At 37.3% G+C, this 21,754-nt stretch overlaps 1 protein-coding gene across 1 annotated transcript in view; it reads left to right on the top strand.

The window, feature by feature from the left end:
• LOC104997593 (rap guanine nucleotide exchange factor 6) overlaps positions 1-21,075 on the top strand; it is a gene marked incomplete at its 5' end in the record, with an annotated part of 58,501 nt that extends 37,426 nt beyond the window's left edge. Inside the window, 7 exons of the mRNA XM_010852432.1 lie at positions 2,230-2,450; positions 4,021-4,212; positions 6,636-6,773; positions 12,183-12,411; positions 13,906-14,411; positions 16,788-17,078; positions 17,757-21,075. Coding sequence (XP_010850734.1) covers positions 2,230-2,450; positions 4,021-4,212; positions 6,636-6,773; positions 12,183-12,411; positions 13,906-14,411; positions 16,788-17,078; positions 17,757-17,782 — 1,603 coding nt within the window. The remainder of the gene's footprint in view (positions 1-2,229; positions 2,451-4,020; positions 4,213-6,635; positions 6,774-12,182; positions 12,412-13,905; positions 14,412-16,787; positions 17,079-17,756) is intronic.
• Positions 21,076-21,754: the final 679 nt, after the last annotated feature.

The following is a 21,754-nucleotide window of genomic DNA, read 5'->3' as shown; positions in this document are numbered from 1 at the left end:
CTTTTGTTTTCTGTTGAAGCTTGGTAAACTTGAATTTTCTACTTTCTTCTTCCCTTCTCTGTGTGTTTTTCATGTGTTTTCTTATATACTGTACATTTATGTCTTGGTCTTTTCTGGTTCTTCTCATTGAAAACAGAAATTGATCCCTAACATTGCTGTGATGAAGAAGAATGGACAGTGTATCTTAGTGGGTATTTGGGGTGTTTGAATGACTTGTGTAACACACTCACTATTCAGCATTTGATTGCATTGTATGATGTTTGCAGACACCGGACATTTTCTTTTTTATATCAAAGCATTTTGAAAGTAGATTAAAAGACATTTCTTTGTCATTTATCATAGTGTTTCATTTATTGAAATTTTGTCTTTATTCTAAATTTCTAGGCTCCTTTGTATATCAACTTAGGTAAAATTATTAAATATTTGTATTAAAATTTGTACTTAAATGTTGGGAGTTGATTTTACTGCATTTCTTTGAATCTAAGACAACATCAGTTGTCAGGACCACTACTATTTTATGTACCACTAAGAAAAATCACTGAAATGCCTTCTTAATACTGATAATTTTTTACTTGTTAAGAGTTCTTATATATTTTAGGTGTGCATTTTTGTCACATAACACCTTTTTTGCATTAATAAAAATTAAGCAAATTAAATTGGTTTATGTCTTTCTAAAACTTCTTCCTATTTAGAATATGAATCTTCTGAATCACCTTTAGAGTTGTTAGTTTCTGGGTTTTTTCCCCACGCACAGTATTGCCTTTTGTGCCATCAGATGCATAGGTAATGCCACATTTCTTTAAACAAGCTGTAAAAGAACAAAAAGCTGCTGATGCAGGGCTCTTAGGCTGGCTCTGCAAATAACAGGGCTAGCTTCCTTTTGACACTTGCTTCAGGAATGTTGTTGAACTTCAGAGTCACTATAGCCTTATAATCCTGAAGCCTTATAATTCCTGAAGGTTAAGGGAGTATTCACTAATGCCGTTGGATTTTTTCCAAACTATTCTGCAAATTTTGAAATTTCTGCTGTGTAAGTAGCAACAAACATGTCACAGTTTCTGCCTGACCAGTAACAATTGCAAGTTTCCATCCACTGTAAGACACAGTCTTTTAAAGATCTTAAAATTGTGAAAGAAAAATAACATTTTTTACAGCTTTATTTCACTTAATCTGAAGTGAAAATATTAGGATTTTAGTGTGTTTTTAAAATGAGCTATATGAATACGGAAAAAACAGATTATAAGATTGTGGTCCAGTTTTTAATATCTTTGGGTATTTGGGAGGCTAACTTTGAAAACCCATAGATACCTTCATTATTTTAGAATGGCAACTGCCTTTAAAATAAAAATCGTCTAGAACCTTGTGTTTGCCATCTTTGTTACAAAGGACAAATAGCATTGCAATTCCTGTTTTCCAGTGGTTCTAGATATAGTTATTGTAGAAGAAAGCTTGCTGAAAAGAGTTGTATGTAAAACTTTATTAGCTTGTTTGAATTGTAGTAATTCCTACCCAGCTTGTAGTTCCATCACATTTAGAGGCACTGCAGAAGAAAGATCCCATATCCCCAACCCTAGAAGCCATGTGTTACCTCACCAATTCATATGTGAGTGGAAACATTGAATAGCTTTTTACTGCTGTTTCCCATCTCTGACTATATTGACTTGAATATAAATGGTGTTATTTTTCTTATTGGTTGTTCTCTTTAAAGTTTGGCCAAAATCTGGTTACAGGTAACATTGGAGCGTGCTCAGAGTAGGTCTGCTGTACACAGAAATGATGATGGCAGTAGCACGTCCAAAGCAGCACATACAACCAGCGCTGCTCTAGAAACTCCCGTGCTGAAGAACCCTGGTGCAGAGATCTGGCTCAGGGTGCACTTGCCCAGTTAGGCTCTTGACATATCTTCAGAGTGTGGATGGCCACAGGGCCAAGGAATGCTTTCACTGTCACAATTGTCCTATGGGTTGGAAGGCACCAAACATAGGTCTGATGGAATTTGTTGCTTTGGGGGGAATTGTCAACTTATCCTTTTGAGTTCTTCACTTTGCTGAATCTTGAAACTCAGAACATTGCCATGTGTGACATATTACTTTGCATTAATGCTTTTCATCTTTTAACTCATTTGCATCAGCATGCAATCGCATTAACAGAACAGAATTCTTTTAATCTTCAGTCTGCCGTACTTAATTCGTGTCTTTGTAGCCCATTATTGTGATCTTCATCTTACAGGTCACTGAGTCAAGGCAGCACAAATTCAAACATGCTGGATGTTCAGGGAGGTGCTCACAAAAAAAGGGCACGCCGTAGCTCTCTGCTAAATGCCAAGAAGCTATATGAAGATGCCCAAATGGCAAGAAAAGTGAAGCAGTATCTTTCCAGTCTGGATGTCGAGACAGATGAAGAGAAGTTCCAGATGATGTCATTGCAATGGGAGCCTGCATATGGTACCTGTAAGTACAAGTTTTCACTTATGTGATACTAAACAGCACAACAAAATAGAAACTTATTTTTCTAGTATTATGGTGAAGTCCCAAGAAAATTAACTTTCGCTCACAAAGGTTTACTGACATACTCAAGCATCATGTCATCATGTTAGTCAGATACTGAATTCTCATCCATTCCTGATGATTTCTCTGTGCAGGAAATGGAGTCTAAATATAGTTCTTTGAAAAGCATTATAAAATCTTAAAGACTGAAACATCATAGAGGAGTCTTTCTCTTTGAGAATGTTCTTACTTTCATCCCTAAATGAAAAGTAAAATAAGTGAAGATTTTCCCTTTTCTAAGAATTTTACAGATATTTACCAAGTGAAAAAATACAATAAATTATAGGTATCAGTACATAAGGTAAAAACAAGAAAAATCTGAGCTTTTCTGATATTATTTATGAATAGAAAATGTGATGAACAAAATAGATCCTATTCTCAATACTCATTTTTTTTAATTAAATACAAACAGTAGAATGCCTGTATCTCTGGGTCAAAGACATTATGAGTTGTGAAAGCAGAAATCAAAGATTGTACATCTATTATGAGTATTACTTATCTGGATATGTGATTAAATGTTACACCAGTAAAAATCCCAATATAATACATAGAAATTGATTTAAATGTTGACAGAATATAGGGGGCAGGAAGGTTCAGATTTTCTGTTTCCGTGTTCCTAGTTAATAGGGAGAAATGGCAGTCATCATGAGTTGACCCTGAGATTGGTAAATGGTATAGTATTTGCATAGTAATGGGACAAGTATGTCAATAGAGTAGAAAAGAAAACGGAAATACAACTAAGTATTGTTTTTAAAATTCAGATTCACAATTAATTTTCAAATGTAGGGTAATGAGACATTCAGTAAATGTTGTTATAAAAACAATATCTTGAACACTTCTAGCAAATTTGGTATTCCTGTGTATAGCTGTTGAAATAATTTCACTTACTCAATACCTACTTATTGAACATCTGTTGTATCACTGAACACATAGGGATACAGTTGTAAACAAGATATACCATCCTTATAATCTTGTTAGTTATAGCCTTGTGGAGGGAAGAGGCATTGATTGATTAATTGCACAGATAATTGTATTATAATTATCAGTGCTGTGAATGAAGGATACAGGATGTCTTGAGAACAAACAGAGTGTGGGTTATTGCGGAAGCTGGATCATGCAGGGTCTAATAGACCTTGCTTTAAGGATTTGTGTCTTTATCCTGAGAGCAGTGGCAAGTCATCTGAAGGTTTGTGCAGGGCATTTGTAGAAGGAAAGTAGCATTATCAGATCAGATTTTCATGATGGAAGAGCCATCATGCTGATGTATGGAGAATGGCTTGAAGGCATGCTAGAATTGATAGAGTGAAGAGAGCATTTCAACAGTATAAATGAGAAGATGTTAATTGCTTGAGTCTCAAGTGCTTCAGGGCTTTGGGGCACACATGCCCAAGTTTAGGAGCCACACCACGAAAACGTCCCACATAACTTTGCCTTATAAAGTACAGAAGTATGTTTTGTTACTCTCTCCTATTAGTGACCAAGAATTTAAATGAGAAAAAATCAATGAAGTCATCAGAAATGTCTCCGGTGCCACTGAGGTCAGCTGGCCAAACAACTAAAGCTCATTTGCATCAGCCTCACAGAGGAAGCCAGGTGCTTCAGGTGCCAGCTGTAAATTTGCACCCTATCAGGAAGAAGGGCCAAGGAAAAGACCCTGCCACCCTGAGTGAGTATACACAATTAATACTGCATTCGTTTAACTGAAATTGCCAGGCGAGTTAGATTGGAAAGTAATTATAAATGCTTTGGAGATCTGCTATCATGGTTTGTGTAATATAAGCAGCACTCATGAGTCAAGAAATGCTTCATTTTGCCTATAAGTCTTTGATGACTGCATGCATGTTTTAAACGTTGATGTGAGAATTCCTATAATATCAACCAAAAACTTATTTTTACTTGGGTACCAAGGGCATGCTGCATTTAGTGGTCTATATACTCAGTTATCTAATGAAAATGCAACCTATGAGAATGAAATTGCTTATTTCTTTAAAAAAAAAAAAAAAAAGTTGGTTTTACATTAATGACCACTTATGAAAACCTAGCTAGGAAACAAGAAAGAAGCAAGGGTAAAATACACAAAGTATAGGCCATGCTCTTTTTTCCTCTGTTGGACCATGTAGACGTTGTTCAAATTACTTTCATTACTTGTTCTAGCAGTATCACTATTTTAGCTTCCAGGTGGAAAGCTAGATGAGGTTTGGTTCCCAGTATTATTATTTAGCCCAGGCATTATACATAGAACATACTCAGTAGAACCTTGAGAATTTAACTTGATTTTGCTTTGAAATCCAAAGGTAAATAAGGAATTCCCCTTCCTTTGCCAGATTTTCAGTCTGGTGATAAAGATATTCACATAAATAGATAACTTCAGTATATGTGATGTGTCCACTATTATGGCAGGAGCATGTATAGAACATAGAAAAGAACAAAAGAGAGGGGACTCTTAGAGTTGAGAGAGGTAAGACAGTGCTCCAGAGAAGACTTTGGAGGTTACACCTAAGCAGAGTATTAAAGGTTGACTAGGAAGGAGGTAATTAGGCAAAAATTCCAGAGAAGTTGCTTCAGGCAGAGGAAGAATTTGATAGCTACATGGAGCTACAGGTGGTTTACTCTGAGTACAAAGCTGCAGAGTGTTGAGGGACAATAATAATTAATGCTAACACTTAGAGAACACTTACTGAGTGCCAGACACAGTTCCAAGTGCTTTTACTATTTTATATATATATGTTCATTGAATTTTAAGAACTCTAAAGATAAAGAATACTCTCATTCCATAGTCAAAATAACTTAAAGCACCCTCAGTAAGAGATGGAACTGGAAGTTGAGCTCAGGTTAACTGGCTCAAAGTCCTTACTTTTAACACTGTACTAAACAGACAGTGTCCCAGGATGAAGAGAAGTCAAGTCACAGACATGCCAAAATTAGAACATGGCATGCTGAAGGAAAGTTGTCAATAGATACCTATAGGAAGCAGTTTGAGCAAGGCAAGGGTCTGGTCCAGTTTATGTTTGAGGAGCTCTATAGTAGGAAAGTGGTGTGAGATTGGAGATGGGGAGTCTAAGTGGAAAGCTGATGTAGCAATGGGAAGGTGACCAAAACCTGATCTAGTTTGGTGACTGTGGATATGAAGAGAAAATTGGATGCAAAATGGGTGTAGTTGATCTGGTGATGAGAATGAGAAATGGGAATAGTCTAACTCTGATTTCTTACTTGGACGTCATCACCTAAGAGGCAGAATAATTTGTACCAGGTAGCCATCTTCCTTCTTCCTGTAATATGCCTATTAGTTATATGATAAATATATTAAAATGGCACTTCACCAAAAGTAGTGTGAGTATACCAAGTTTTAAATTTTTTCAGTATTAAAGGAATGCGTGTTACTATGCTGAGTACTCATCAGAGTTGGGCTTTCTTTACTGGTTCAACAGTGAAAACATTGGTAAGGTTGACCTATGCCAAAAAGGACCAGCTGTTGGACAAGAGTGATGACAGAACTTTGCAGGAGTGTTTCCAGTAGGCTCCATACTCTTTTTCTATAAATTGATGATTCTTTCTGTTGTCTACTTCTCTCCTGTAGTGTGAATTTAGTGCTCTTGAAAAGGGCTGGACTGGCAGCCCTGCAGCTGCTTCTGTATACCCACAGCACAGATGCACCACAGGTAGTGACAGTGCCAACATCCCTCCGCTGCCCCTGCCACATGCCTCGCCCTGACTTGGAGAGGCCACCTCTAGAGGGGAAGGAAGAGTCTGAATCCATGCATTCTCTATTGAGACTTCCAACACGTGTGTCAGTGGTGGGGGGTGGCACACTGTACCCAGACTGTTAAATCCATGTCCCTTATGCCACAAAACAAGCAAGGAAAGAGCTATTCTAATCTGATCTGTGTGGCTGAATTTGAACAAATGACCTAGAGGTGAGAATCTCTGTGCGCCATTACCCAGTCATGTAGTCCCCGTTTGTCATTTACGCATTTCAGTTGACTACACTAGCCATTGTGCATCGTGGCTTTAGTTATGTAGTAATTTAGGCAACTGTAGACATTTTAATTGTGAAGTGATGCTTATTTACCTCTTTGATTTTATTTTTAGGTACAGGTTTACCTCAGAAAATTTTAGGAACAGCTGAAGAAGTAAGTGGTGGTAAGAAACACACAGAAGACACCGTTTCTGTGGCATCATCCTTACATTCCAGCCCTCCTGTGTCTCCTCAAGGTTCCCCCCGCAAAGGTGAGGGAAAACAATTTGAGCTCTTGTTAACACCAGACAACACTGTGGGGCACATAGTTTGCTTTTGGTCTGTAGTAGTAATATTTAGAAAGTGTGAAGAAAAGTGAAACTCATAATACCTCCTGAATTTTCATGTTTGGGATTGAATTATTCAGATGGCTTCCAGGTATTATGCAGCATGGAGCTAGGACTCCTGCATTCAGAGTGTGGTCCTTCTTTGGTAGAGGACAAGCGTAGATAAGAATGAAGGCAGAAGTCAGGTGTTTTGGTCTGTGCAGATTCTTGATGTTGTTATTCAAATTACCAATTAATTCAAATAATTCTATGAAGTTTTTTAAAGTAAGAATTTCTTTAGGAAATTGTTTATAACCCATTTACAAGATTTAGGAAATGAAACTAATATTTAGGGTAATACATTCCTTTCTTTCTAATGGAGTGTTACTGCTACCTTTTTATTAATCAAAATTTACAATAATCTGTACAGTACCCTTGTGGATTTTTACATTTATACTAATATAGAACCTCTTGAGTTAAAAAAAATGTGAAATTTCTCTTGTTTATTTACCTATATTTTAATAATTCAGACCGAGGCTTTGCTCTTTTTTTTTTCTGACTAGCCTGGGTAGTATGAATGTAAGTTGCCATTTCACACCAGCTCCAAATGTAGCATTCTAAATAATGTGTATGTTTCTTTCATTGGCCCCTCCATATTCTCTGTGTACCCTGGTGAAAAGACTCCTTAGTTTCCTTAACTGGAAACTAGTTGAATTGGATTTGGTGTATATGCATGAACATGACTTGTGGGAATTTCACAGATGTAAAAGATTTACATCTTTGAATAATCACAGTACAGAACAGTACACGGTCAGAGGGAGGGCAAGGTTACGAATTCTAGCAGGAAAACTTCCAGAGCTTTCCTTAGCTCCTGTGTTCTAAGTTTGCTTTCACTTTTGAGGGTTCCTTTTTATTTTTGCTACCTCTGTGACAGCAGTGTGGTACAGTGATGTCAGACCTTAGTTTGATTCCTGACTCTGTCCCCGGTCATAGCTGTGTCACTATAAATAACAGATTCATAAGGTCAGGTCTTCAGTCTGTAAGAAGGGATAGGGACCACCTATTTTAGGGACCTTATTTAAGATTTAAATGAAATAAAACCTGTAATGCCTGATAGATAGATGGTGGGTGTTTAGTAAATTGGAATTTCTCTTCTTTATCACTGCTGCCACACCAGGGCAATATAACTCCATTACTGACCTTCTTCACATAGCTGAGACTGGCTAGAATTTTCTTTCAGATTTTACTAAGAAAAACTTAGTAAAAATCACGTAGGACATATAAAAGTATTCATAATAGATGTGTTTATAAAGCACAGTTTTCTGTTCCTGTTGTGTGTAGCTTGTATATGATTTAGGAAAATACACAGATCTCTTTCCTCTCCTTACTGTGTGTGTTTCCTATCCAAAGTATCCCTTGTGTGTGTGTGAAAGCACTCGTCACTCAGTCGTGTCTGACTTTTTGCAACCCCATGGACTGCAGCCTGTCAGGCTCCTCTGTCCAAGGAATTCTCCAGGTAATACTCAGATGGGTAATCAGGTCCCAAGGATTGGGGCTGGGAACAGTGCCTTATTCACACACATGGTCCAGATGAACAATGTTCATATGCTTTTAATGCTCTTTCAGGAACACCTTTACACCCTCCAGTGGTCTCATTATAGACAGTTCTCTAACCAGGAAACTAGTTGAACTGGATTTGGTGTTTTATGCATCAGTGTGACTTGAGGGAAGAGGTCAAGAACAGGAATTTCCCCACTGCTTTTATTCCCAACAGAAATCCATTTTAACCACTGGAATAGAGAAGTCTTCTCTCTGTTGTGTCTTTCAGTGGGTGGCCAGCAATTGAACATGATATTTATAGATTTGTGACCATGATATTTATAGATTTGTGAGAAACATAGTAATGTTTTAAAGTCTTAGAAATCTGAAGAAAGTCTTTTCTTCAAAACTATTTCTGGTGGTTTATTTCCATAGACAGATTTTTGCCAGTGGTCAGTGATTGAACAAAAATGCCATTAAACTAAGAATATGTTATTAGACTCTGTTCTTGGTTCTTGCTATACTTTGAAATAGTTCTTTGTTTTCTAACAATTGAGAAAATAAGCCGATTTTTTTTTTTTCAACTAAAAAAAGAGAAGACGCCTACACTCAGGATTTTTAACAGGAGAATTTAAACAAAGAATTGAAAAAGTGAGATGTCAAGAGGCCTTAACCTTTATCTTCCCTGATGCTTAAGGCAGGGAACATCTCCACCTCGGAGAGAAAACTGGATCAGACATTGTGCTTTATAAATACATATATTGTGTATCCTGTTTATATATCTTGTCTGATTTTTGCTTCTATACATGATTCAAGTCTAAAAGAAGAAAGAGACTCTGATGAAGTCCTGTCTGATTTTTGTTAGTAGAATCTGCCTGGAAATTCTAGACATAATTACTTTCAAGAAATATTTCTGGTTATTGGGTACTCTTGTCATATTTTAGCTTATGATTTTAGCAGCTTGGGTTACTTTCAGCAGTTTTTTATTACCAGCTTATTCTAATCAAGGTAACCTTTCTCCTGTGTTCTGTCTTGTTTATGCTGTAGAGTTTCCATGTAGTAAACGTATGTTGCTAGACTTTAATTTTTCAGATATTGTCAAGATGTTAAAATTTTTTGATAGTAAAATGTTATATAAACCAGGTAAATTGTGATTAATTGGAAAGAATTAATTGACCATGACAGGGTTTTTGCATCTCTCCCTCCAGTTGGCAGTATCCTATCTGATCACAGCATCCTGCTGCGCCTCTCAGGGTCTTCCTCATCCCCTCCCCGTGAGTCCAGCACCAACATCAGTGGCCAGAGCTGCCCCGGAATAGGTGGGGTTTACTTGCAAAAGAAAATCCTTCAGATTACCAGGAGCACAGCCAAAAGAACAGACAGGACCGAGAAGGCCACTGAGGAGAATAGAGACAGGACAAGCTGTGACAACACAGCCAGAAAAAGAATGACATCCCCGTTTAGAAGATTTAGGGAAAGAACTCTTTCAAGGGAGAGACTAGCCAACAGCAAAAAAGAGGACGCAGATCACAATCAAGCTACAGAAAGCTGTGAGAAAGTGAAGGATGTTGGAAGCAACATCAAAGATGAGAAAGGGAGTGACATCTTCAATTCAAATAGCCGAGGCAACAGTAACACTTTACACTGCTTCTATACGCGATTGACGTCTAAAAGGAGAAAGACACTCTGATGAAGTTCTTTACTTAATTTTAGTGTGAAATTTGTTTTCATTTATTAATGTAAATGTAACTTAAATTAAGTCATTTGTCAAGGCTGAGGCAGCCAACTACTAAAATACTTTCTCTGAGCATTTTATGGATTAGTATCCTCCAGCAACCAAATCGTATTCATTTAAAGTGCCTTATTTGTATGTATGTTATTTTGCTAATGTTAGTAAACTTAATACTCTCGTTTTCTGTGGTTGGCTTTATTTTCTACTGGTAACAGCTGGGTCTGTGAGTACAGCAAGTAGAGGAGACTTTTTAGGAACCAGTATTTAGTTTTACATTAAAACCCCAGTAATGATCTGATCAAAACCTTTGCCTTTACATATGTGTGTTGCTTTCTTATTACTGCAACTACATTATAAGCTAAAGAGAAGTGTTTGGAAGGCAAGAAACTATATAATATCTTGTCCACATAAACTTTTTTTTTTAATTCATCCACTTTTCATATACACTCTGGTCAGAGGAGGAGGAGATAGTCTAACCTGGCAAGTTAAAAAATATATGGGAAACTTGTTTAAAAAAATACTATGTTCCACTGCAGACCTCATAAATTTGAATTGCTAGAAATTGGCCCAAGAATGTGTGTTTTAATAAGCCTTCCAGATGATTCTTAGAATTAATTATATTTGAGAAATACTGATCTAACGGACATAGGAATGAAATTATTTTTAAAACAGTAAAGCAAGTCTGTGCCCCAGGATAAAAGAACAGTGACTTTTTCTTTTGAGGAAGAATTTTTTAGTTTTGTTTTTAGTTTACCACATCCATTTTCTTGGTCCTCTTGAAAATTGACGGATCACTTCATGCGGGACACTGAGGAATAGCAGTGATCCCATGATCAGAGAACTGGGGAGGAGTCAAATGATTGGCTTGGCTTGGCGTGTCCTGTGCCTGGCACAAAGCCAGATACATAGATCACACATTTTCTGAGTCTTAATTTTTCTTTTTGAAATAGTTAATGAAACTACTTAATTAGGTTATTGATTAACACATTTTTTGGTTGTTGAACTATGTGTGAGTATAGAGGCTATAGTTTTTGAGATTTCTAGGAGTGGACCCAAAGGTCATGCACCTAGTAGAACCTCATTCTCTCAGTGAACGAGAAGATAATTGCTTCCTTCTTTGCTACCTACTCCTTGCTGGGATTACTACAGCATTTTCTTTTACTTCACAACAACAGATGTTTGGCACTTTTCTGACAATTACAAAAACAGGTGATTGGGTACATTAAGTATCACACTGCAGATTTGATTTTGGATCCTTCTACTTTACTCCATCTTCACCCCTTCATTCCAGAAAATGCTAAAGAAAATCTCTCTAGTTATATCTGCTGTGCAGTAAGTCATAGAACAATTTAAAACAGGTAGATGCTGTTTTTTTTTTCATGATACATTCTTCTAAATCTGTCAGTTCAGCTGTTTAATACTCTGCTAAATTGATGAAGAAAAAGGAAACTAGGTATAAGAGTAAATACAAATCTAAAACAATTTCTTTAAAAATACTAAAACAAGTGGCTTTCAGCTTGGGCAAGACTTCTTAGGTGACTAAAGCAAAGTATCTACGGTAAGTATTTGCAGTTTGAAAAAACAAATTATTTCCCTTGGGTCCTAACTCCCCTTACGTACCCCCAGCCCAAGGTGGTGTTTTGAACACTTAAGTCAGGCCTTGAAATATTTATGTTAATCATAGGGGAGGGAACATAGAGTTAAGAAGAAGATGAGAAGTTCAAGATGTCTTCTTTTTAATGTTCTGTAATATATTTAATGCCTCTTATTCTCTTAAATGCTTGTAGCTCTGTGAGAGCCAGGGGCAGATTTACCTTTGAACTAGTTTTCTCAGTAATACTGTGTTTTAACGTTCTGTTTCTTGAATTTGGAATTAGATTGGTGCCATAAAGGTAGGTAGGTGAATGGATGTGTAAGGGAGCATGATAGAAGATTGGCACCATTGCTTCTGCATAGATGGAAATTGACACTGACACTCACTTTATGTTTTTGTTCTTTTTTATATTTTGTTTAATCCTCTCCCTGACCCTCCCCACTCCAGTTCACTTGTTCTGTAGTCTGATCAGTTGTCTTCTCTTATTCAGGTTATACACTTATACCATCAGCTAAATCTGACAACTTGTCTGACTCCAGCCACAGTGAGATTTCTTCACGGTCCAGCATTGTGAGCAATTGTTCTGTTGACTCCATGTCTACAGCTCTACAGGATGAACGGTGTTCCTCCCAGGCTGTGGCAGTCCCTGAATCCACTGGAGCATTGGAAAAGACAGAGCACTCCTCAGGGATAGGAGACCATAGTCAGCTTGGCCCTGGGTAAACATCCTTGCCTGTGTTCCCATCACAAAACTCAAGCCAAGTGGCCACAGCAAGTAGTGCTCCCTAATTTGAACATGGACGCCCCCACCAAAGGGGGTATCTTATATGTACTTATATGAAAATAAGTACTGTTTTGAAAGATGTAGGGGTGCTCATTTTTTAAGTGTTACCGAAATCACATAACTTATATCATATATCTTTTTGATCAATAAGAATTCAACATGAAGATGCTGTTGGTATGTGGGAAGTGTCTTGCATTCTGGCTGTAAGGTTAGAGACTGCTCAAAAACAGAGTGTGTAATGGCAAGTACCCTCAAAGTACTATACACACTGTGGACAGATTGGGAGAGTAGGACTAGTCCTAGATCCCTGTTCTTGCAAAGTATGATTTAGAGCATAAGAATTACCAGCTATGAAAAGGCAATCCAAAAAAACAAAAGTGAACTCTAAATTTCTATTTTGAATCAAACAAAATGGAAGTCTTCAGAAAGCATTGAGAAAGTTGACTGTAAATTGATATTGTTAAATCTGGTATACTTTACATAGTAAAGCATTATCGTATTTGTAAAGATTTCTAAACTGTGGTTCTCTAGACCAGGAATCGGCTAACTTTTTCTGTAAAAGTTAGTAAATACATTAGACTTAGCAAGCGGTAAGGTCTCTGTTGCAATTGCTCAACCTTGCTCTTGTTGGATCACAATGGCCTTTGACAATTTGTAAACAAACAGTTTTACTGCGTCCCAGTAAAACTTTATATGCAAAAGCAGGTATAGAGGCCCAAATTTACCCCTGGACTCCACTTTGCAGATCCTGGTCTATCCTCTGTACCAAATATCAGGACTTCACAAACCTTATCTGGGGTGAGCAGGTAAAGGCCCATTTAAAGGAGTACAAATTTTAGGCTTTGCAGACTGCATACAGTCCCTGTCTCAAAATCTTTGGAGTATTTTGTTCTATTTTGTTTAAATTGTTTAAAAATGTAAAAAAGAAACAACAAAACAAAAACTATGCTTTGCCCAAGACCATAATAAAACAGTCTTGACTGGATTTGGCCCATGAATGTAAGTCTGAGAACCCTTGCTAGAAATGATAGAACTCATTCAGTAGTAGGTAATTGGGGAAGTTGCTGTTTACTTGGTACCTCAGAGACATGCTGAAAAATGAAACATGATTCCTGTAATTAAAATTCTTAATTCTGTGTGCATGGAGAGAATCTAGCATTGTGTGACCCAGAATGAAAATGTATACTTAATTTTATTCAAGAAGAATGCTGAGGAAACCTTGCTAAGTATTTGAGTTTCTAGCTAAGTATAAACCTTAATGCCAGTAGAAGTTTAGTGATGATTGATTACAGTGACATTTTTTTCACAGGGTTATGTGGGCATTAAGCACTTGTGATCTATGCTCTGTAGTCTCTTGTAGGCAGTTGATAGAAGGCAGTTTTTCCATTAAGCCAGTAAATTACTTTTAATTGTGTGTCTCTGATTTTAGGTGGACACTCTCAAAGCCATCTCTAATCAACAAGAGTTTAGCTGTCTCATCTTCTGTGAGCAATGAAGAGATTTCTCATGAGCACATCATTATAGAAACAGCTGATAGTGGTCGTGGAAGTTGGACTTCCTGCTCAAGCAGTTCCCATGACAACTTCCAAAGTCTTCCAAACCCCAAAGGCTGGGAGTTTTTGAACTCTTACCGACCTACCCATTTGGATGGTCCCATAGCTGAAGTTGAACCCACTGACTGTGAGCACTACAGCTGTCCCAAAGGCTGCTCTCGAACTTGTGGTCAGTGTAAAGGAAGCCTAGAGACTAATCAGATGAGACAGAGTTGGGCTTCCTCTAGTTCTCTGTCTGACACATACGAACCAAACTATGGGACAGTTAAACGGAGAGTGCTGGAGAACACCCCAGCTGAATCATCTGAAGGCTTGGACCACAAAGAGGGCATCGACCCAGTCTATAAAACTGTTACTTCAAGTACAGAAAAGGGCTTGATTGGTAAGTTCTGTGTTCTTTGTCATATCTGTGGCGTTTAGAATTTAAGTGGTAAACCGTGACGTTGGCCCAGAACTTTATTCTTGCAAAATTCCTTTCTTTTATTCTAATCTCTCTTTCCTTCCTCCATATGCAAATTATTTTCAAAAAGTTCATGATTTCTCAAGGGCTTTGGGTCAGATAGTCAAGCCATTTAAAATGAAAAGGGTGACATGCAGTAATTTAATTAGGGAGACAGGTTTATATGTCGGTTTTGCTTTTGGGATCTTTTTGGTTTCATTAAGAAATATTACATTACTGTGCAGTAGTAATAAAGGGATTATTCTCTTTGCCACCTCTTAAATTGTTTGAACCCCTCTTGCTTTGCATGCATGGTTAGAAGCTTTGAATCTGATAAAACTTTTAGGTTTTACAGGTGGGGGAAAATGTGTGATAAAGAAGTCTGAAGCAGGGACTTCTCTGGTGGTCTAGTGGTTAAGACTCTGAGCTTCCACTGCAAGGACCACCGTTTCGATCCCTGGTCATGGAATTTAGATCGTACATGCTGTGCGGCATGGCCAAAAAGAGCAAAGAAAGAAGTCCAAAATACTTTTCGTTATACCTGCCTAGTGCATATTATGCGTGTGCCAACTTCTGTTTGTGGATTCTGTTGTAACTGCACACAGCTTTCTTGGTGTATTCTTTTAGTATTTGTCTATCAAATACATTTTTCCCTTTCTTTCTTGAGTTATGTAAGTCCTGGGACATAGTAGCACCTGGTTTTCTTTTGTGTGAAGTGACTATTTTGAATCAATATTATAATCAACTCTTTCTTTTATATCATATTCATGGTAACAATTTAAATTACTAAATGTAAAAGACGTGGTTTTTATAGCATAGTTTTTACTCATCTTATTTCATTATACTTCGGGGTTTTTAGTTCATTCATTTTTCCAAGGGCTTTTTTTTATTAAAGCCTTTGAGGTAACCGGTATACTGATACACAAGCATGTGTGTGCATGGGCGTAAAAGCTTTCTCTTATCCATTTGGGAAAATAGACTTAAAATGTTTTTTCGTGTTTTTGTTGTTGTTGTTCATTTCTAGTTGACTCTGGGCAGATCTCTTAATGTTCTTCATGCTTGTGTTGTCTTAAGCTCTCTACCCTCTCCTCGCTCCATTCTCCTCAGATGGGAATGGAAATCCTTCTGACTTTGATATTATCTGCAGATTTTACTGGTAAAGTTGTAGAAATTTCAGCATGGACAAACTTGATTCTCTGAAGGGAGGATTTTAATGATCCTTTTTAATTTAGTCTCTTCTTATTGCATATAGATTTGTGTTAGTTGCTCAGTTATTTTCGACTCTTCACCAGGCTCCTCTATCCTTGGAATTCTCCAGGCAAGAATACTGGAGTGGGCAGCCGTTTCCTTCCCCATGTATTTAGATAGTGTTTGTATTTTAAAAGTTACTGATGTCATCAAGACATTCAGAGTTACTAGTCCTATGAGTCTTGTGAATTGGTCTTAATTTCATGAAACCTTCCTCTTTATCTAACCTATTTCTGGTGCTTTTTGAAGCTTTACTTTAGACCCAGGGTGTACAAACGTAGGGGAAAAGATTTTAAGTCACTATTATTTTTAATGCCCACTGAGAAAATCAGAGAAAGTTAACTTAAAGTAGATTTCCTAAAATTATGGTTTTTCTTCTTCACTTAAGCACAAAGCAGAGGTTAGGAATAAGGTCCTAGAAGGAATTAGTTCCTCTCTAAAGTTATTTATATGCCAGCAATGACAACTTATCTACCCTGGAGTGCCAGGAAACAGTGGTTCATATCAGAGAAAGGGGAAAGTAGCACTTCAGTAGAAATGGCACCCCACTCCAGTGTTCTTGCCTGGAGAATCCCAGGGACAGGGGAGCCTGGTGGGCTGGAGTTGGACACGCACGAGTTGGACACGACTGAAGCGACTAGCAGCAGCAGCAGCAGAGGACCTAAGTGTCATTTCTATGAAAATCTCCCCATTTAATACACTTTAGATATTCAGGATGAATTCTTAAATGTTTCTGACTTGCCTCTGGGGCTGGTATCCTTGAGGAATCTGTCGCACCTCTGTGGTTCGCAGGCTGACCTGTGAAAGGAAGAAGTTTGTCGTCAGGGTCTCTTTCAACTGTCTCACTGTTTAATGTTTGTAAAACCCAATGTAATTTATGTATTTTAAACACAAATTTAAATATCAAGTTTATTAAGCTTATTAAAAAGTTTTTAATCTACTGCCATTGTGTTCAAATATATTCATTTTGTCAGTTTTTTAAGTTCTATTTTGTCATTGTAATAAGTTTTGTGTTTTTTTTCATTTCTTCTGTTTTTCATTAACGTTTCCATTGCTTATTTTTCATGCCAGTGTACTGTGTCACCTCACCCAAGAAGGAGGATAGGTATAGGGAGCCACCTCCCACTCCTCCAGGATACATGGGGATTTCTTTAGCGGACCTAAAGGAAGGACCCCACCTCCACCTAAAACCTCCAGAGTATAGTGTGGCGGTGCAGAGGTCAAAGATGGTGCGTGACAGCCTCTCTAGACTGCCACCAGCTTCTCTCAGTAGCAGCCCTGTGGCCTGTGTTCCATCGAAGATTGTAATTCAGCCTCAGAGGCATAAACTAGATGTGACTGATGGAGATAGCGAAGCAGATGGTATGTTGACAAACTACCTTAATAGCTCTCAAATAAATAGCTTAACACTTTGAATGATCTTTACTCTGGTATTTCATGTAATCAAAAATGTTTTCCTCACTGCTTTAGAAATCTCTGTTTAAAAAAAAAGAAAAGCCTAAATATGATGGTGTGTTTTTGTAAACGGAGAGGACAAGCTCGTTGTTTCTCTGTGCCCGGTACCCTTTTTCCAGCTCAAATGGAGTATTCTTATATTTCAGATGGCAGCTCAGCCAAAAGGGATGATTTTAAGAGAAGACACTTGACATTGGTGGAGTTGTGTTATATATTAATGCTTGGGCACTTGAAACTCCAACTATCACAATGTCAAATTATCTGAAGTCATGCTGTTTGATAGAGTTCCTCTTATTCGCAAAACTTGACTGACTTGACAGAGTTGGCAATAAACGAATTTTATCCTTTTAAACAGTGTAGTAATAATAATAAAGTGGTTACAAAGCACTTTTGGAATTCCAGTTGATTGTCAGTCTTCAGTGTGGTCAGAACTCAAAAATGTCATTACGGTAAAATCTGTCCTCTGATGGGATATTTGAGATTTCTTTGTTGAAATTAACTAACTTTCTAAAAGATAACTAGATTGTTAGTTGATCTTTATTAATATGCAGATCTACCACTTAACTGTGTTTCTGTTGTTTTCAGAAAATGAACAGGTTTCAGCAGTGTAGCCTTTGTATTGACCTGGTTGAAGTCTACTGAAAGTCCTGGAAGAAGGAGTGGGCGGAGCCATCTCGTGATTCTGCAGGCCATTGCTAGCACACAGCACGCTGCTCCTGCTGCTAACCCAGAGGTTTTGTTCCTGTACTCTGAGCAGTGAGATAACCTGAATCATGCTTCCTTTCATTTAATCCCTGCAGATGCATAGTTTCCTCAGCTATGGATGTTGTGCCTGGATACCAGTCTCCGCTTTGCACACCAGATCTGCCTTGGGACCACAGTTACTAGAACAAATTCAAACTTGAGTCCTCCCTATATATATCACTATAGATTTTCCTTTAACACATTATTTTTAAGATAGTAGAGTGGTAGTATTTTCAAGCCATAGCTTGGGTTAACAGACAAATTCAGAATGTCTGCCAATGCCAAGGATATTTTTATGTATTTGAAAAGTAACTTATTATTTGAAGTTTTGTGGTTTTCTTTGTATTTGGGAGCTCTTGTTAACTGATGTTCATGTTTGAGGCCATAAAACTGTCTCTGATCTGACCAAACAGAAGCCATCTTTACAGGATGATAATACTTTCGACTATACAGAGATGTAACCATCTGTAGCACCAATACAATGTGGGTCTGTTTGAATGGAACAGGAATCCTTTTGCTGTTGAGATGTTAGGAAGGAAAAATACTGCCATCTGCTGGTCAGGATTTGGAAGCCAAATGAAGCTAGCACAGAGTCAGCAGCCTTTTGGGAAAAGGAAGGGGGTATGATGGGGTGTGTAGCAATCCTAATTACCAAAGAATGAAATTTTTATCTTATGTAACACGTATAGAAATTCTTTCTGAAGTGAACGTAATGCTCTATCTAACTGTAAGTATAAATCCAATAAATGGAAACTGAGTTCTAGACAGTTCTACTGTGTAGGAACCTGTAACTAAAATTTTTCACAACTCAGATATGGAGTTCTTTCTTAATGGATGTGTTATCATTGGCAGTGTAATCATGAAGATCAATTTAGCTTTGTGCTAAGTGTTCTGCAGTGTTCCCCACCCCCACCCCCATCTCAAAGCACAAGGCTGTTTTCAATCTTGATAAACACTGCAGCTCCCAGTTGACTGTAGGTAAAGCTCAGCATGCCAGAGTCAATGATTGGTTGAAAATTTTGTGGGGGAAAGAGGAGCTAGAATTATGGAAATGATTATTTCTTGGTTCTCACTTCAGGCCTTGAGAGGATATATATATAAAATGTATCTCCTGTTGGGCATGGCACTCTTAAATATTTAATGAAAATTTCAGTAATTGTTTACTGGATGAGACAGACTTTCCAACATTTTAAAAAATTAAGTATAATGTTTTCTATATCTTTAGTTTAAATATTTTCATTTGTTTTTTAGTATAAAGGCAAATGAAAGTTTAATAAACTTCTGTGACTACCAAAAAAACAAAAGCCAAAGCCATTAATGTGCACTACCCGGATCAACTTGCAACCAAAAATAGGTTTACTTCTGAGTGGTTGTCCATATGTGAATTTATAGGATTTAGTTGGCTTATGACTTCCTTTTGAAAAGTTTGTTCTCATTTTTTCCCTAGCTCTCTCTTCCTTCTATCATCCTTCTATTTCCTTTATTTTAAAATCATAAATCAGTTCCAACTGGTACATGGCAGTAGTCCATCTTTTCTATCAAAATGACAGTTTCTTCATCTTAGGAAAGATCACGTATCTGAAAAATTCCCATGGGCAAAAAATTGTAAATCAGAAACTTAAGCCTTAGAAATTTAAGGTTAGAATGAGGCTAGTTGGCTTCATAGCTATCTTGGCCCATTGAAATGGAAATTAACCTGGATCAAAAATCTAATAATAGTTTGAAAGTCACACTGTAAAGGTTTGATCTATAAACAGTGGTCTTTTGATCATAAATTTTTCTTTCACTGGTTTACACAATATTATTTTCATGTCCAGAACAAAACAAAGAAAGTGAAAGATATTTTTGCTATAACCATCTTTTTATCAAGTTTGGGTATTTATTCTCACCATTTTGTATCCACTCCCCAGAAAAATGTGCTGTTTGCACAATATCTGTTTTTTTAACAGGTCTTTCAAATTGTTGTCCTTAATGTTAAATCATCTTGCACAGAGTCAGAGGCTTGTGGTTTTGGACTTGCACCTTGTAGCTGCCTTTGTTTTCCTGTAGCTTGAACTGTGAGTGTTTGGATCAGCTGATCACATTGATCAGGAACTAGCCAAATGCTTTGTAGTTTGATATGTATGTATCCCTTAAAAACGTCGTGGCATTTTGATCTTTATGTTTTGATTATCGGGTACATTCCTGCCTTCTCTTAGTTTGTCACATGACTAGAACAAGAGAAGCCTTAACCTGTACTTGTTCCAGTTCTAAGTCCCCATTTGTTTTTATGTTATGAATTTATAAGCATACTAAAGAGACTTGTGCCCTCATCGCACCACAACTCTGAATCAGCCAGGAATATTGAAATAGTAACTCCTTGCTGCAAACTTTTGCCAAATAATGAATTTCAACAACAAAAAAACTCTTCATAATGAAAGATATGGAGAATTAATAACTCCAGTATGTACTTCCATAAAAGTTTATTGTAATTTAATAGATTATTACTTTCTCCAAATGATTACTTTCAGTATGATATTTGGGGAGAGAAAAACCTTTAAATGATTTTTTGTGAGGGTGATAAGTCTGCATAACCACCTTAAAAATCTCCCAGGCTTGAAATATGATGTAATCATGGAGATAATCCAAACCTCCTTGTGTATTTAAAACTGATTGTTATTCTGATATATGTTTCTAAAACATGTAATATTAAAATAGATGTATCCCTTTAGTATAAAGGCTAGAGCAAAGGGATAAATCTTCTAAAGTGTTAAAGTACATTTTCAGATTTAAACGTGAACCCCAGTTCATCTTTAATTTTTGTTGTGCTCTTTAAAGGCTTCTTTACTTTTGACACACAGAATGCAGTTGTACTTGACCTTTTAAAATTGAAACGCGAGCTTATCAGCAAAAGACAAAACTGCACAGTCATAATAATCAAATAGCAATTATACTGCACAATTCCGTGATTGTAAAGTATCCTGTAACAAGCAATGTTTGTCTCCTATTTTTTGATACCTCTTAAACTTATGTCTTTTAGAAAGACAGTGCCTCTGTATGCTTTTTGTATTTTTATTGAGTGTAAATATTTGTTATATTTTTGGTTAAGAGAATGTAAAAGTACCATTTATTATCATATCTACTAATACATTGGTGGAATCAATAAAGAATCTAATCAGTCGTCTCTGCACGTTATTGCTGATGTGTGGGAGCCTGTCAGGTAATTACACCTAGTCACTCAAGAGGACCAGTTTGGGACCTGCATTGGTATGAAGGCATTTTTTGTTTTTAGTCTCGAGAGAAATTGAAATTGTCCAATTACAGTTGACATTATGGTATCTGTCAAACACCTAGCTGTTGTTTAGTTTTTTAAAAGTGTGTTCAGGAACTTCCCAGGTGGTCCAGTGGTCGGGAATCCATCTTGCAGTGCAGGGGACACAGGTTTGATCCCTGGTCAGGGAAGTGAGATCCCACATGCTGGGGAACAACTAACCCCGCGCACCACAGCTACTCAGCTCCTGTGATCCAGAGCCTGACAGCCACAAAAGCTGAAGCCCACGTGCCACAACTAGAGAGTTCATGCACTGCAACCAAAGATCCTGCATGATGCAACTAACTGAGACCTGATGCAGGCAAATATTTTTTTAAAAAGTGTATTCGATTACAAACCAACTTTATCAGTGGCTTAAACCCTACTGGAGCTTGTTTTTCTTTATAACAGAAGAGTCTGCCAGCGGACTCTCTCGGGTTGGTACAGAGATTCCGCATGCTATTCAGACACCTGAGGACACCACCAAGTGTTTCAAGAAGAAAGGATTTGCTGGAAAGGTGCAAACTTGTGTGTCCCTTTTATTAGCAAA

Source organism: Bison bison, unplaced genomic scaffold, assembly GCF_000754665.1.
Source record: "Bison bison bison isolate TAMUID 2011002044 unplaced genomic scaffold, Bison_UMD1.0 scf7180017864311, whole genome shotgun sequence".
NCBI classification, from domain to species: Eukaryota; Metazoa; Chordata; class Mammalia; order Artiodactyla; family Bovidae; genus Bison; species Bison bison.
The sequence above is the reverse complement of the archived record's forward strand: the minus strand, read 5'-3'. Positions and strand labels throughout refer to the sequence as shown.